The sequence below is a fragment of the Neopelma chrysocephalum genome, unplaced genomic scaffold (assembly GCF_003984885.1).
Source record: "Neopelma chrysocephalum unplaced genomic scaffold, ASM398488v2 Primary Assembly neopelma1_91, whole genome shotgun sequence".
Classification (NCBI taxonomy): Eukaryota; Metazoa; Chordata; class Aves; order Passeriformes; family Pipridae; genus Neopelma; species Neopelma chrysocephalum.
In genome coordinates, this window is record NW_020897753.1 from 4,700,941 (window position 1) to 4,717,188 (window position 16,248).

Here is a 16,248-nt window from a genome sequence, read left to right on the forward strand (position 1 = left end):
AAAACCGTTTTGCAGTTTTTTTCATTGCCAAAAACTAAATGGTGCTTTATATTTAGATTGGAAAGAATTTCATATGCAAAGCATATTAAAGAGAAAGCCCGCTTGAGTCAATACTTTTTTGTAAATGGCAATGCAGAATATTTTGTTATTGGCCTTTTCTATTCCTGTAATGAAAGCTGTTTGTCGTAACTTGAAATTTTATCTTTTACTATGGGAGTCACTATTTATTATTGCTTATGTGCTCTGTTCAAAACAGAGGCACTTAATTTGATCTTTTATTTTTCTTTGGGTTTTTTTTGGGGGGGGGGTTTTTTTTTATTTTTTTTATTACTTTTTTTTTTTTTTATTATTTGGATGACCAAAGGTCATTACAACCTGGCTTTTTATTGTATTTGTTTCTGGTCTTTGTTAAGTTCTATTGGAAAAACCACTGTCTGTGTTTTTTTGGCAGTTGTCTGCATTATCCTGTTCATACACCCATTTTGTCCCTTTATTGAAAAAATAAAAAAAAAACCTTAAAGTACACAGTGTCAGCTTCTGGTGTCCTCATTTGACACACGCTGGAGGTGGCTTCCAGCAGCAGGATGTAGGAGAAGGTCCCGCGCAGGGGCGTTCTGGGGGATGTGCTCCTATCCCCGAGGAGCGCCCGCCACCCAGCTTGGCCTTAAATAAGCCGCCTCTGCCCAGGAAGAGGATTTTTGGGCTAAGGAGTTTGCTTTCCGGCCAGTGGAAAGCATATGCAGTCTGGACCCATAGTTTTGGGATTTTTTCCCCTCTAGTTCAGGACTGAGCTGTGACCCCCTCACCGCGATAGCCTGCGGCATCCCTGGCCTTCACTTGGTCTGCAGCAGGGACTTCCCTCCCTGTTTGGCAGTGCTTTGGCAGAAGAGGTGAGCAAACAAAAAGCTCTGCAGCCCTCCCAGAGGCTCCCCAGTCCCCGGCTGCTTTTGGGGACGTGGGGTGAAATCAGCTGCGTGGGCAGGGGCTGATTTCTCTCGGGGGGCTGAGACCTTAACACCGCGGCTCCGGGATGGCACTGACCCCAGGCCAAAGCTCCCGGCACCGCTCCTGGCTGGAGCTGGGAGCTGCCCCCTCTTCTCCCCTGGGCTTTTATTTTTTTGGTGGGAATCGCAGGTTTATGTGCATTGTCTCTAAAACCCGGAGTTCAGGTCCCCCCTGTTCCCCCTTAGGGGTCTGTATATGTTGTCAGTTTGACAAATACTGCATGTTGCAGCATCTCTTTACTTTATTAAAGCACGTACCGCTGTGATATTGTCTCTTGCTGTTCCTAGTGTAATGGATTTAATAGTTTTTTTTTTCTTTTCCTTTTTTTGATTTTTGTAAAACCTTCCAGTTGTTCTGTTGTCTTCTCGTGATGGCATCGTTTGTTGCCTGTATTTTGCCCGGCGCCTTCTGAAGGGGAACTTCGGGATTTAAAAAAAGACAGAAATAGATATCTATAAAGAAAAAGACTTGCTCCTTTTCTAAGAGAGATTAAAAAAATAAATAAATAAATAAAGCTCCATTTTAATCCTGGGACGGAAGGAGTGAAGGTTGCGTTGTCCGGGCTAGTGGGATGAGCTTCCAGCGGGGCTGGAAAAGCGCTGGCAGTGCCCTTGAACTGCGCTCCCCCTTTGGGAGCTGGAGCTGTGCGGATGCAGGCGCTGATGGAGGGATCCCTAGCACAGTGTAGGGGAGGCAGAGAACATCACCAGCGTGGTGAGCTCGAGGTGCCAGGATGGACACTGGCTGTTCCCAGGAGGGCTGGTGTATGCAGGGATGCGCTTTGCAGCTGCCTTGCTGACACGACTCTTGATCCCGTGCCGTGGAGTATCTGTACAGAGTCCAGTCTCTCCTTTTCTCTCATTATTTTTATTGCTGGTTCAGACCATGGTCAAGATGTTGTCTAGAGGACTCTGGTTAGCTGGTGTGCCCGGGGTTGAGTATAGCCTGGCTGTCTTTCGGAGTGGGCGCTGTTCCCTGTGTCTATCCTATGGTGGTCGTCGTTCTGCTACCTTTCTCTGTACTATATTTTACATATGGAATAATCAGCTGTACAAGCATATAGACAGGCATCCACATGGAGATCCGTGTACAGGCAGCACTAGGTAGATCTGGGCTCCGTGCGCTGCTACAAGACTAACCAGCAGAAAGTGTACAATTGATTTATTTATTAAATTGCACAGCAGCGCATTTGATTTACACGTTTCCAAAAGCTAAATTTAACAGGTTTCTGAGAGCTAAACAAGCCCTGTGGGTGCTGTGTCGCCCTGTGGCCACACACACGGGGCTGGGGTGCTGGTTTGGAGGAAGGAGCTTTGGGAGAAGCAGCTCCTGCTGTAGGAGAAGTTGTCTGGACACCGGCTGGCGGGAGCGTAGCTTGCGAACCACAACGTGTGCTGTCACTGCCACGCCAAAGCAGAGTTTGGGAAAAACGTGGTGGTTTTCTGCCAGTGGCAGTGAGTTAATGGCGTGATAAACCCACTGGAGTTTGCTGGGTTGGGGTGTGGATGTCCAAGGCCCCACCACGTGCTCTCGAGCTGCTTTGGCATCCTGTGCTCGCGTGACCTGCGCTCCCCAGAGACTTCTCTGTTTTACTCTGTGCAGAAAGATGATGTCTCTAGAAATAAGAGTGATATTTGGGTAACACTGTCTCTATTGTTAAGATCTCAACCCCGTTAACTTTCGAGGAGGAACGTGGTTTTGTGGCAGAGACCCCTTCGCCGTTAGTGTTTAATCTCCTCCAAATTGAATGATTAATGTAATGAAGGCGCTGAAACAGTATCCAGAATTAAGAGTACAGATGTTTCATATTTATTGTGTTTCCAAGGGCTGAGATAATACAGGAATAAGTGATACCATGTCTTTGCTTGACATTCAGGAGGTTTTGGCATATCTGATGAGATAGAGTTTCGGGGTTTATCTAAGTGCAGAGTTTGTACTGAAAAAGAAAAGAGATACCAGCTGCTCTTTTAGCTCCCTCCTTCTCTTTTTTCCTCCAATAAAGGTTGAAACCCATTTTTGGCGGGTGCATGAGCAAATTGTAGTATTGACTAGGAGAGTGATACTGCCCAGAGGGCTCTTTGCCAGAGCTGCTGAAGAGATGCTGCTCCCTGAGCCCAGATGCTCGGCTGCTGGTTTCAAACGAGCCACAGGGATCCAGGAGGGGCAAGAGGCACGGGGGAATCCCAAGCTCCCATGCCCCTTGGAGGGATGTAGGGTTTGCAGCGGTGTTGTGCTTGTGGCTGGGGTGGCTGTGGCGCTCTTGGCTGCCTTGGAATTCTCGGCCAGCTTTCACGTCAGCCTGGAAACCTGTTGGGCTCAGGCACCAGCAGCAGCAAGCCCTCCTGGGGGGGAAATCGGGCACGTGCTCTTTACGTCAGAGGAGACACTCCAGTTCACACCTGGTGAAGATGTGGCCTAGGAAGGAGCTGCTTGTTTAGTCCTGACGGCAGCTCGCGTGTAGCCCTTCAACCACTCTTTTTAAGTATTAATGAAGCAACTTCCATAGAAACCAGCTCCCTGGTGGGGTTGTGGAGGTGGATTTTGGGGGGTGTGCTGAAGATGCACCGGCCTTACCACCACCACCACCACTACCTGTGGTCTTAGTCTGCTGTGTGGGGCAACGCGGTGCTTGGTGACGGGCCTTGAGCAGTGGCTCTCAGCCGCTCTCGTGCTCCGTCCGAGTGGAGCTGGGAATCACTGCTGTCCTGGTGACACATCCCGTGCTGCTGGACTCGGGGGCTTTGCTGGGGCTTTGCAGCTTGAGCTTTGCTGTTGCAGGGTGCGCTTCCAGGCCGTGCGACGTCCAACGTGTAATGAGTTGGGAAAAGTCCTCCATGAACCACCCGCCATGTGCCGTTATTGACAGTACCAGCTTTAGCAGGGTCTTCAGCACCTGGATGGGCTGTGGGTGCTGGGGGAAGTCCCTGAGGTTTTGGGAAAGAATAGGAGGAGGTTTCAAGACAGGCTGGTTTGGTCCTTGCCCAAGTGTCTCAGTAAAGCCCAGAGGGTTTTTTTTCCTCCTAAGTGATCCCTGTGGTTCCTGCATGGTGCCGAGGATGCCGGATGCGAGAGTGTGGCCCAAGAGGAGGAAGGGCTCCATCCTGCCGTATCCCTGTGTGACAGTTGGGTGTCCTAGTTGTAAAAGCCAAAAAAGAGACCCAAAAAAAAGAAAAAAAAAAGTAGGATAAGAGAATTACTCACACCGTGGGCCGTGTCACACCTGTTCTCTCCTCTGTCCCCATGCTCTCTGTAGGTTCGGCGTACCCCCCCAGCTGGCGCAGCGCCCAGGGAGCCCCGGATGTCTGGCAGTTTTCGGATGGAAGTTCAAGAGCACTTAAATTCTGAAAGGAGGTGAAGCTGGGGCGAGCGGCCGGCGGCGTCTCGGCGTCCGGAGGTGGCCTCTGTCCTGCTGGCTCGCCGCATCCCCAGGAGAGCCTGAGGAGTCACCCGCCGAAGGCAGCGCTCCCCGGGCTCCTCTTGCCTGCAAGACTATCGTATTTATATTTTGTAATAGAGTACAACACTTCTCTGGGGTTGTTTTTTTGTTTCCTTTTTTTTTGTTTGTTTCGTTCATTTGTTTCTTTTTTTTTATTTTCTAAAAACAAAAACAAACAAACAGAAAAAAAAAAGCAAACCCACCCACCAAGGTCAAGGGCTTATTGATGGCTTCAACCAGCTCCTTTCCCTGTGGAAAAGACTGTCTTGCTCTCATGGACAACCCGGCCTGTTGGTTATCCCCGCGATGTGCCATTTCTCGGGAGGCACATCTGATGTGATGAATTAAAAATAAAACAAAACACAGTGTAGGTCTGTGGGTGGGTGGGAAATTGCCATAATAAATGTTGGAGCTTTAGGTTTTGTTTGCTCTGTCTTTAATTTTTAATGCTAACAAGGGCCAGGCGGTTGGTATGACTTTGTACTCCCGTTATCGGCTGCAGAAAACCAAGTGCTGAGTTCACACCAGGGCTGGTGTTGGTGCGAGGGGCTGCACAGCCCCAGGGGACAGACCTGTCCCACATAACTAGACCAGGAGTTGGGCTTATGGCCGTGGCACCTGAGTGCTGGTGAACCCCCACTGGTGTTTGGTGATGCTGATGGGGGCGTCCTCTCAGCTCCCTCCTCCATCACCCACCTCTTCCTGATGAATGCCAGCTGTCGTGTTACATTTCTGCTGTCAAACCACGTACTTTTGGGGCTGGTGGGGTCCGTAATGCCCGTCAGTGTCCGTGCAAGGAGAAGGCAGATCTGGGGAGGGGCAGTAGTCTTGCTATGGAGATGCTGTCAGTGCCAGGGGATGCAGAGCCCTGCCCTGAGCTGGGGGACCTGCTGTCAGGTTGGTGTCCTGGTGTCTCCCATGGAGTGCTCCAGACTTTGCACAAGGGGCACGAGCTTTCCTGCTTGCCAGTGACGCTCATCCCTTGCTTGGAGCTGCTGGTTGGGGGCCCCGGCGCTTTGCTGAGCGGGGGGTGGGTTAAGTGTGAGCTCGTGCGCTGTCTCCGATGGGATTTATAGGCTGTAGCTACTCATGTCTGTGCCGACGAGTGGGAATGGACCTTATTTGGTGAAAGAAACCAGCTGGGTAGCGAGTGGAGTGGCTGCCTGGCCGTGTCAGGCTGCCAGGACACCCGCTGCCGGGATCAGTGGGACAGAGCCGAGTCGTGGGGCAGGGGCCAGTGGATTTATTTGCTTCGTGGATGAACTGCGATCTCACTTCTGTTTAATTCGACTCCTTTCTCAAAATCTGGGTGAGACCCTCCCTTGGGGTGGCTCTCTCCTGGCGAAACGCCCATAGGGAAAAACGATGTTGCCTTTTCCATGGGTGCTGGTTGCTCTTTTGTTTTTTTTTTTAAAGCCTTGGGCTCTAGATCTCATGGTGGTCTGGGCACAGCACAAGCACAGACACTTTGGTACCTTAAAATTTGGCAAGGGGGCGGGGTGGGAGGAAGGAGCACCTCCCAGGGGTGCCACACTGGGAAGCCTGGAGGACTTGGTGCACAGGGACCAAAAGGGAGCTATTGCTGCTTCTTTTAAGGTGGTTTGGTCTTTGAGGTCAAGCTACCCAAAAGTCTTAACGCACACCCTCAGCTTTTTTCTATCCTTAGAAGATGTTTTTAAAGGTTCTTCCTATCCCAGCCTGTGCTACCACCTCTGTGTCTGCTCATGAGGGGTTTTTGAGCCTTGGAAGGGTGAATCCTGCTGGATTAAGCATCCTTTTGATTGTGAGTGCAGGATTGGTGGGGATTTAGCAGCTCCATTAGCTACGGGCGCCCCCATTCCTGCCCTGGGGTGTCTGCACCAGGCAGCTGTGTCAGATCAGGGCTAATTGAGTTATTAACTGCCAAGGGGGTTGCTCTGCTCTCTCCTCCAGGCTGCAAATCAGGACTCACCTGGTTCATATCTACATCAGGCCTGTCCCAGGCCAAGAGGGGAAGCTGCTTTATAAGAGGTTTGAGTGAGGTGGCTGCTTCTGGAGGTGTCTGATCCTTACTTTTTCTGAGTGCAGACCAAGTTCAGTTCATGGATGCCTTCTGGAGTAACTGGTCATCCTTGTGCTGCTCTGCCTGGTGGAATAAGTGTGATGGGCTCTGCTTTCTCTGGCTTGGCTTGTCTCTCCTTCAGCAGCCAGCGTGAGGCAGGGGTTTCTCCCAGGAAAAGCAGGAAATAAGAAAGAGGTGACGGCTGAATATGCTCTGCCAAGCACAGAAGTGATACCTGTCTTCTTCTGAAGTGCTGAAGGTAAAACGAAATAGTCCTTAAAATGTCTATTTTTTAATATAGGTGTTAAACTCTCCCCCAGCTCTTATGACTTTAAAACATCTTCAGAATTCATGTTGCCTTAAAGTTACAAACAGGTGTAATGTCTGTGCTGAGAACCTCTTGTAAGTGATGGGATACCTGGGAATCACCCAGCTTAGCTTTGAGGCTTTGGGTTTAAAAAGACTTGGAGGTGATTTGACTGTGCTGTGTTTGATTTCTAAGCACACTTTCCTGACACTAAAATGCAGCAGAGATCAAGTATTTTGTGAAGTTTAACTTAAACTTTGCTTTCAAAATAATATATGTTTTGGATTTGCGATGCATTTGGGTTGTGGACTTTTAAGACATGAGAGACCTTTCTCCAGAAGGGATCTGAAAACAGATCTAAATCCTTTGAATGAGTTTTCAAGCCACACAACTCCCTGTGTTTTGTTTCAACCCCAGCTTTGTGTTGGGTCCCACCAAGTGACTGTGGGACCAGCAGCAGCTTCAGGCTGGGGACCATCGTGGTGTTGGTGGGTGGCAGTGTGACACTGGACTCTGGGGGAAGGTGGAGAGAAGCTCCATCCTCCTTGGGCTGCTGGAGGTTATTTTACCAACTGTGCTCTTTGCTCTGTACTTTAGTTTTTCATCTCATTTCTTGTGTTGCTGCGTGTCTTTGAGCTCTCTGGGTGCTGGTGAGACCCAGGGATGAGCCTTTACCTGTGGATTTCTGGTGGTGAGGCAGAGGACCTACTAAATATCACTGCTGTTCCAGGGCTCCCTGCTCTGCTGTGGTATTTCACCTGATTCCACTATAAAAATCTTATTGCGGAGTGAGCTGAACACCCCCCAATCCCCCCAAAAATGAGTGGTGCCTCATTTGCTTCTTTTTTTTCCACTCTCTGCTTCTCCTCCCATTTCAGGCGTGATTAGGCATCATCATTCAGTTGTATGTTGTACCTGCTTCAAGTCAATTAAACATTGTTGCCCCTCCATCCTAATCCTCTCCCCCCAAAAATCACCCTCTTAACATTCATCCCGAGAGGGGGCCAAGTAATCAATTATTCCCAAGGAAAGATGGAGTTGTGGAAAGGGGAGAACAACAACAATAAAAAAAACAACCCAAACCCCAAATATGGCTCTTACTCCTTAATCTCCCTGGATAGAGTTACACATCTGGTAGAGGCTTGTTCGTTGTTGCCATTACTTTTATTGCATCTTTAGCAGTGATGAAGTTCAGATGGCAGAACCAGTGGGCCCCAATTTAATTTCGTCTGGCCTCCCGTAATGAGCAGGATGTGATCCCTGGGAACGCCGGCTCCGCTGCGGTTCCAGCGGGGAAGGCACTCGCGTGCCCTGGTGACGGGCAGAGCAGTCTGGGCAGGCAAAACCCCCGTGTGAGGATGGGAGGGGAGGGGGGAAAAAAAAATCTGGGAATAGGGATGATAACAGGTGGGTGGAGGTGCCTGTGCTGTGCGAGCGTCAAATGCTGCAGTGAGGGGGGGGTGGATGGACAGATAGTTTCTGGTATCAAAACCCAGAAGCAAGATGATAAAGTGGATTTCCACCCTTTTTTTGTGGCTTGGGGGTGTGTGTGTTGCGACGCTTCCCGAGGTTGCTCTAGCCCCTGATGGCTCTTCCCTGGCGATTTTTCCATGACCCTCCGGGTTTCCAGTGGTGATGTATAGAAGCTCCCACCTCTCCCCCCAATGTCTGCATGTGTCTAAGGGCTATACAGGATTCATTTACGGGCCTCCCGTCGGTGGGATATGTGCATGCAAAATGAAGGTTGTATTTGGCTTCTCATATTCGGATCTATATTCCGTATTGTGTTGACCAAGAAAAAAAACCACCTCAGCCCCCGTGCTGAAGAATGTGATGGACTTGATGACTTTTCAGAAACGTACTGTAAATCAAGGAGGCTAATAAATACTTGCTATTAATAAATTGGGGCTACTGCCTTTCAAGTTATTTTCACGTTTTACAACACCCTAATTTAAGCGGCACGAAGAAGGTGATTCCTTTGGACCTCCCCCGGCACAGTGTGGCTCAGTTCAACCTCAGAGGCTCAGGCAGGAGTTTTTTCCCTCCACGAGGAGGTTTAGTTGGAGCAGTAAGACCCCTGCCCAACCCCGTGGAGCCGGTGAGGGGCTGACCTCAGCGACAGGGTCCCCTTGGCAAGATGTGGCCTCTCCCTGTGGGCTGGCAGATGATCCCCAGAGCTTGCCAAGCCCAGTGCATCAAAGAGCCCGCAGCCAAAAGCTCTCCCACCTGCACCAGCTCACGCTAAACCTTTAATGGTTCCCAGTTGTGAGAGAAGCCGCTCCAGGTGGCGAGTGCACAGGCAGAGCATCCACAGGCTGCTTAACCCTTTCTGTCAGGTTTCTCTGGGTCTGTACGTGAGAGGTTGGGTGAAGGTCCTGGTGGCCAGGGGCCTCCTGTGAAGGACACCTGCAGGCAGCAGAAAATGGGGCTTTGAACTTGCTTCTTTTTGAGTATCTGTAGTGCCTATGGGAATGCCAGAACCCTCTTTATATATAGCTGTGCCCTTGCAAACCTGGGACGCTCAGGGCAGGGAGGGAGCAGGGGATGGAGCCCTAAATAAACCTTTCTTTTTATTTCCTCATGTGAGTGTCTGTCCTTTCCCTGACCTCCTCTTGCAGCTCTACATCGACGAGCAGAGCCCGATGGCTGTGACACTTCTGTCCCCCTTCCCTGTGGGCTGAGGGTGTCCTCTGGTAGCCCTTGTTCCATGGCTTGTGGCCATGAAACCCCCTGTTGGTGGGCAGTGGGGTCCCTGGCTGTACTGCTGTCCCCAAACACCCCTTGTCCCCCTAGTTCCACTATGGATAAAACTTATTTTTCATATTCTCCTTCCAACAGACCTTTTCCCTGCTGCCTGCCTGGCACACTCCCCTGAGCTTTGGCTTTTCCATTTGGAGACTTCAGGGAGGAACATCCCTTTGGGAGCTGCTCTGCACCTGGCTGCTCCATTTGGCTTTTTTGTTCCCTAAAATCCCCTTTTAGCTGTTTTTCTCCTTTTTTTATTTCTTTTTCTTTTTTTTTTTCCCCTTCTGTCTCTCCCCTACCGAAGAGACAGCACCTTCTGCAGCTGTAGTGATTAAAGGGGAGGGGGGAAAAAAAAGCTTATTTAAAGCAGAGCCTGGCAATATAAAATAAGGTGTGGAGGTGATGAATGATCCCGGGGTACATTAAAGCAGGGGCTGGCATTTTCGACATCGCTCCTACTCGCGGCGTGTTTGAGCACTTCGGAGCCTGGCTGTTTTGAAACGCTGAGCATCCGCCCCTGGGCCCTAATTCGGGCAAGTTTAAAAACGTCCCCTGGGATTTAGGCAAGTTGTTGCTGTTTTCCCCTCTCCCGAAGACCCGGGTGCCGCTGTACGGATGCGGGGCTGGGAGGGGACAGGAGGACAAATCCCACCCCGGTCTCGCTCCGCCCTCCCGAGGGTGAGGGGATCAGAGGATGGCGCGGAGGTGGGGAAAGCCTCCCTGGCTTTTAAATGCCTTTTAAAAAGCTCTTGGAAGCGTATTCCCAGCTTTGCTGTGAGAGGCAGTCAGCAGAAAGGGAGGAAAAGAACAGAGCTCATTGCATGCGTCTACCAGGGCAGGTGCAGGGAAATTATGCATTTTTCCGGACTGGCTTATTCCCTTCTGTGTATTAAACATTATTTTAATATTCGAGTGACAATGTTTTATAATTAAGCCAAATGTAAGAGATGGAGCACACTGGAGAGAGCTCTGCTCGGTGTGGGGAGGTGAGGGAGGTTTTCCACCCGCTGCCCAGGATTAACCCCAGGTTGCAGCATCCTCCTGGCAAAAGTGCCAAAAAGCCTGGCTCTGGAATGCCAACACACCCCGTGCTCCGGCAAGGAGAACCTTTAACTCATAAAGGTTGTAATGTTAATACAGAAGAAAAGCCTTTTAAAAAATTACATTAGTTCACAGACATCTATTGAACTCATGAGGGGAAATCTAGCCCCTGAGAGATAGAAACTAAAGAGCTGAGCCATAAACCAGTATGATAACATCCTTATTATAAGATGCAAATTAAGGGGCCCAATTCACTTTAAAAAAGCATTATGAGTATTTAATTTTTCTAGTGGGAATATCTCTGAAGTTGGCCTGTGTGTGGTTTTTTTGTGCTGTGTACTTAAAATAAAAAAGAATAAAGTAAGTCAGGCCACGAAGCAGCTGCTGAAGGCAGAGTTGAGGATGTTGAGTGGGGTTTGGGTGTCAGAGACAGGAGCTGGTGCTTATGGAGGGCAGGAGAGGATGTGTTCACCCTGGATTCGAGGCTAAAGCCAGGAGCATTGCAGTGGGGTTTCAGTGGTGTAAAACAGGGTCAGAACCTGCCCTGGGCATTGTTTTAAGTGTTTCATCTCCAGGGCAGCTGGCTGGGTCCCTGTGCATCTCAGTCGTGACAGTGGTGCCCTGCAGGTTGAGGAGAAGCGCTTGGTTGAGATCCTGTCTGTGGTTTTGGATTTTTCTGGACAACCTGTTCCTTGCCCTTGGTGTTGTATCTCCTTCTGGTCTGCCATAATGCTGCCAACAGCGTTGTTGGTCATAGGTTATAAAAAACATACAGTGGCAGAGGGATCATGGGCTTTTGGGTGCTTTGCTTGTGGCACTTCTTCACAACAGGAGTGATTTGAGGCTTAACCATATCTGCTGAGTTTGGGTTTTTTTTGGCCATTTCTTGTCTCCTGGAGCCTTTTAAAATTATTTCATTTTTTTTTCCTCCCCTCTGAAGTTGGAAGATGGTGTAATCACTGCTCTTGGCTCTGCCCTTGCTGTTTGTCAGATGCTGGAGGTTAAATTCTCAAGCCAGGAGAAGGACTTGACACACAAGGTGGGGACAGCTGGGATTAAAAAAAAAAAGAGAGAACCTCTGAGTGCTGGGCCCACTCTCTATCCAGCTTTAGAGTTGAAAGGTCAGGACTTTTTCAAAAAGCAGAGAAAAGGTGGTACCCTCATTTCACATCCTTAAAGACAAAAGGGCTGGTTCAGCTGGAGCCATTGGGAGCCTGGAATTGTCTTTTCAAATGTTGAAAATAAAACAGAAGCCCTACCCTGGAAGATTGCTTTTCAGAGGGGCATTATACTGCTCTCCTATATAATGTGCAAACATCATGGGCTGAGTAAAAATAGGAAGACCAGGTAAATATGTTCATCTGAAACCCAGGGATTAGGTGATTTTATTTGTTTTGCAGCATTTGTAGCATCTCCAACTGTGGGGATGAAACTGGGATGGGGGCCCTGCAGTGTGACTTTGGGGTTGGGCTCTGTTGCCCCACCTCAGCTGCTGCCTGGGGTTCAGGGCATGAAACAATGGGGTTTTCCCAAGGTTGGGTTAATCTCTTAAGGAAAATCGTGGTCTCCAGTTGGACACCAACAGCTGAGCTTGGACAGGGTCTGAGCTGTGCGTTGAAAGCTGTTTCTCATCCCAAGTCTGTCTCCTTATCCTCTTTCTGGCAGCTGAAGACTTGTTTCCAAACCACTGTTTACAAGAAATATTGCTGCTTTTTAAAGCAGCACTGATGCCCCCAGCCAGCAAAGACCATAAAATGCTGGTGGGTAATGCTTGCATTAGGCACTGGACTGGCCAGGCCCTGAGAAACAGACTCCTTGCTTTGAGGGATGTTTTAAAAAAAAAAAAAAAAAATACCTGTAACCCTTTTATTTTGTTTAAGAATCATAAATCCAACAGGTAACAGGGCTAGTGGTCCAGCTGGGCAGCTGTATGGGGCCATAGGTTAGTTAGGCTGGGAATATTTACAGGGCTGTGCTGGCCAGACACACCGAGGGGGAGCTCAGCACTTGTTGCAAACAGTATTAAACACCTATTTAAAAAACCCCCAACAACCAAACCAACCTTTTCTGCTAGAGCAGGGCACGCCACGGTAACTCTCCCAGAGATCCATAAAAAGAGGCATTTTGAGGAGTGTTTTTTCCTCCGCCTCCTCCTGAATCCACGTAGGAGCACCTGGAGCATCGTAGGTACGCGCGTGGCCAAAAATCATCCGGCTGTGGAGACAGATGGGAATTTCACTCGTCATTTACAAAGTGAACTTTTGTGGGAAGGTGAAGGGTAACTATCAGGACATTATAAAGCCTTTGGACAAACCTGGTGATAACTTTCCACGCAGTCTCCAAGCTCGCTGTGCGTCCCCTAAACCTCCCTCTCCCCTCGATTTTTTTTTTTTTTAGGAGCAGGCGCCTCATAAATCCTTCTGACCCGGATGCTTTATCATCCCCCCCCAGCTTCTCCCTGCAAAACCACGGTGTGGGTGGCAGGGGGGGAACATCTGTGCAGGGGATATCCTCCTGCTCCGCAGCCGGCCGCTACTGCCACCGGGAAGGCAGTTGTGGTTACGTAGCCCTTTAGCTGCAAAATGAGGAAGGATGTTCTTCCCTGTGGCTTGCAATTACGGCGTGGAAAAGGAACAACCTGGTGTCTCTGCGTCCCACACCAGATTTCGCTCCCCTGCAGCCGGGCTGAGATAAGGGGTGACGTGTCCAGGAAAACAAAAACCCCGCCGGTGAGCGAGTTATGAAAGTGATTGTAAAACCTCCCCGGGAGATTCAGTGCAGGTCCGTGCCCGTGCGTGGCTCTGGCAGCCCTTGGAAATAGCGTTTAATATCACGCGGCACCTTGTTTTATAAAATAAAATAAAAACAACCAAAAAAACCCAAAAACCCCAAAACTCAGCTGCCCTTTGCACCTTGGTTGAAGTGGTTGGGAATGCGCTGCCCTAAATCAAGCCCCCATCTTTAACCTGGAAAGTCTTTAGCTTTTGAGAGTAGGTGGTGTGTTCGTGTCTCGCACACTGGTGTTTGCACCAGCGAAGCCTAGAAAGGCCCCAGGATTAGCACCAATGGAGGGTTGGCCTCTCCCAGAAGCTAGGCTGCTCTGTCACTGGGAATGCTCTGGAAGGGCTGCAGGGAGGGCTTATCCAGGTTGGAGTGATGCCCAATATCTGGCTTGCCATCACTCCAGAGATGGCTCCCAGTCTGGCTTGACTGCAGCTCCTTGGGAGGTGCCGTGGGGCTGGATGAAGCTGGAGCACACTCACTATGTGTGTTTGAGGTGGTTGGGGATAACGAGTTGAGGAACAAGGAATGATTGATTTGCAGCAGCACAAGTAGTTATGAGTGCTCCCTCCTACTTGTGGGCTGCCTGCAGTGGATCAGCTCCCAGATACATCCAGCCACAGCAAGAGTCTTTCCAGGTATGGGGTTTTTTTTTTCCTTTGGAAGAGTGTGGCAGGGGTCCTGCTCGGGACAAGATGTCTTTCCAGAGGTGCTTCTCTTTGTACCTCCCTTACACCTCACCATGAGGATGATGCAAGGTCTGATTTTTTTTTTCACCTGCTCCAATAACCCCTGGGGCTGGATCTCTGCAGACCAGGGCCAGCTCAGTTCTCCTTTCACGCATCCCTATGTTCTTTAAAGGAAGAGACTGAACCCCTCTCTGAGTTGCACTTGTGTGGATTTAAGAGGAAGCCTCAAAATCAGTGAACAGCCTTAAGAATTGGTGGGACTCCTGGAAATCGTTTGTTTTTGTTTAATTTTAACACTGCTTCTTGCACCGCAGTGAGAAGGTAGAGCTGAATCCCCCCTGGACAGGGAGGTGCAGCCAGGAAAGGGATGATCTTTGCCAATGGCCCTGGCTGGGATGTGCTGCTCCTGCACCAGGAGCCCCCTGTGGCTGGGGCCCTTCTCCCCACACTGCTTGGCAGGTTTTGCCGTGACTCACTGGAGCCCGGGACAAGGTGGGGTGTTTTCTTCCAGGTCAGGATTTAGGTGGATTGGCAAAGGGCTGTGGGAATGCTTTTAAGGTGTCTTGTTTCGCATTTGGATTTTTTTTTTTAATCTGTTTAGTTTTGCTGAAAGCAGTGTCAGGCTCTCCTGCTCTGCCTTTGCCCCACAGATGAGTGAAGAAGGGTTTGGGCTGCTGGAGGTGCACTTTTATCCACTGCCTGCATCCCACCCTGGACCTCTGCTCAGCATCTCTCCTCCTCCTCTACCCACCCATCCCTCGAAACCACTCCCCTTCTCTGAAGAGGTCAATGGGCTCCCAATGCACCACCATTTCCTCCCTCCTCATGGGGTACGTAAGTGATGGGAATCAACTCACACTTACATAGGTATTGCCATACTTGAAATAATAAAAATAACAGAATGAGAGGTTTTTTTGTAACACACATAGGAATCTTTCAAGGCTTGAGTTCCAAGGCTCGTGGAGAGATAAATAACAAGCAGCAGCTAAAGGTGCACACACTGGATTGCTCTGAATTGCAGGAGGGTTTTGCAGTGGAGAGTGAGGGTCTGCAGCTGAGAAACTGCTTTGCATTTGTGTTACTGTTACTATTTAATGTGCATTAATCACTGCGGCCCCAGCCCTGCCGATGCCGGGCTCGCAGCCTGGCGATCGCCCACCCAGAGCCAAGCCTGGCTGTGCCTCCTGGTACCTCCCTGCTGCAGACTGAACACCTTGCACCACAAAGCTGGGCTAAATGCAAGGTTTTGTGGCACTGGTTCCCATCGGGATTACTTATCTGCATGGGATAGACCCGAGGGCAAACCGTCCTGGCACTCCATCAGTGCTTTCCTACGTGCGCTTCTGGGAAGTGGGGGGACAGCCACATGCATGACCTGTTCTTCTGGCCTCTCCTCAATCACATTGCAGCCTCGGGTGCATTTTTAGCTCCTCTGAAATATTTTGGGGGTGTTTTTTCAAATTAGTGCCTTCTTTTTTTCCCCCTCCTTTGACATGTCCGAACTATTTCATCCCTTTCTTGGTATTGACACAAAAATGCAGCTGGGAAAACACTGAAGCTGTTTCAACAACTGCTGTGCTAAGAAGTAAAGTAAACCAGAAAGTAGTTACTACACTGAGAGCTTCCTCTTTAAATCAGCTTGGGGAGGGGCGGGGGGGGAGAAGTGAGAGTCCTTGGTAATTAGATTGTCTCCCTCATCCTAATTGCATTACCAATAAATCAGCTCAGAAGATCTGTTTCTTTTTAAGTTTTCTTGAATTTAGCCTTTGTCTGAGAACCTTGGAACAACAGAGCTGCAGTAAATATGATTAACCTGTAGTTAATGACCGGGGTGTTTTGGCTCTGCCCTGTGGATGCTCGGCCCGCCGTGGTCAACCACGGGTCTCTTGGAAAGCAGCCCCCCTGCCAAACCCAGGGAGTGGGGCAGCTTGAGGGGCCAGTGTGGTGAGCTTGCTCCCTCATGACCAGCATTGTTTCAGGCTTTACATTCAGGGATAATTTGGCAGCTCGATGGAAAAAATTAACTTTTCCTCAGCGTGGCTTTTCCTTCTGCTCTTTTTTTCCTCCCCCCCATCTGGTTCCAGGGTTGCTAAAGGCCGGGGAGTTTTAGTTTGGCAATGCCTCTTTTAATACCTTCTATGATTTCAGTGTCCCAAATGCCTTTAAGCCGTGATTAAAGCAGATGCATATTGTATATTTTCTC

At 49.6% G+C, this 16,248-nt stretch overlaps 1 protein-coding gene across 3 annotated transcripts in view; it reads left to right on the forward strand.

The window, feature by feature from the left end:
* Positions 1–4,858, forward strand: part of BCL11A (BCL11A, BAF complex component) — a 142,207-nt gene extending 137,349 nt beyond the window's left edge. For all 3 annotated transcript variants that reach the window (XM_027693301.1, XM_027693307.1, XM_027693306.1), the window contains one exon: positions 4,259–4,858. In XM_027693301.1, coding sequence (XP_027549102.1) covers positions 4,259–4,360 — 102 coding nt within the window. In that variant the 3' untranslated portion in view covers positions 4,361–4,858. The remainder of the gene's footprint in view (positions 1–4,258) is intronic.
* Positions 4,859–16,248: the final 11,390 nt, after the last annotated feature.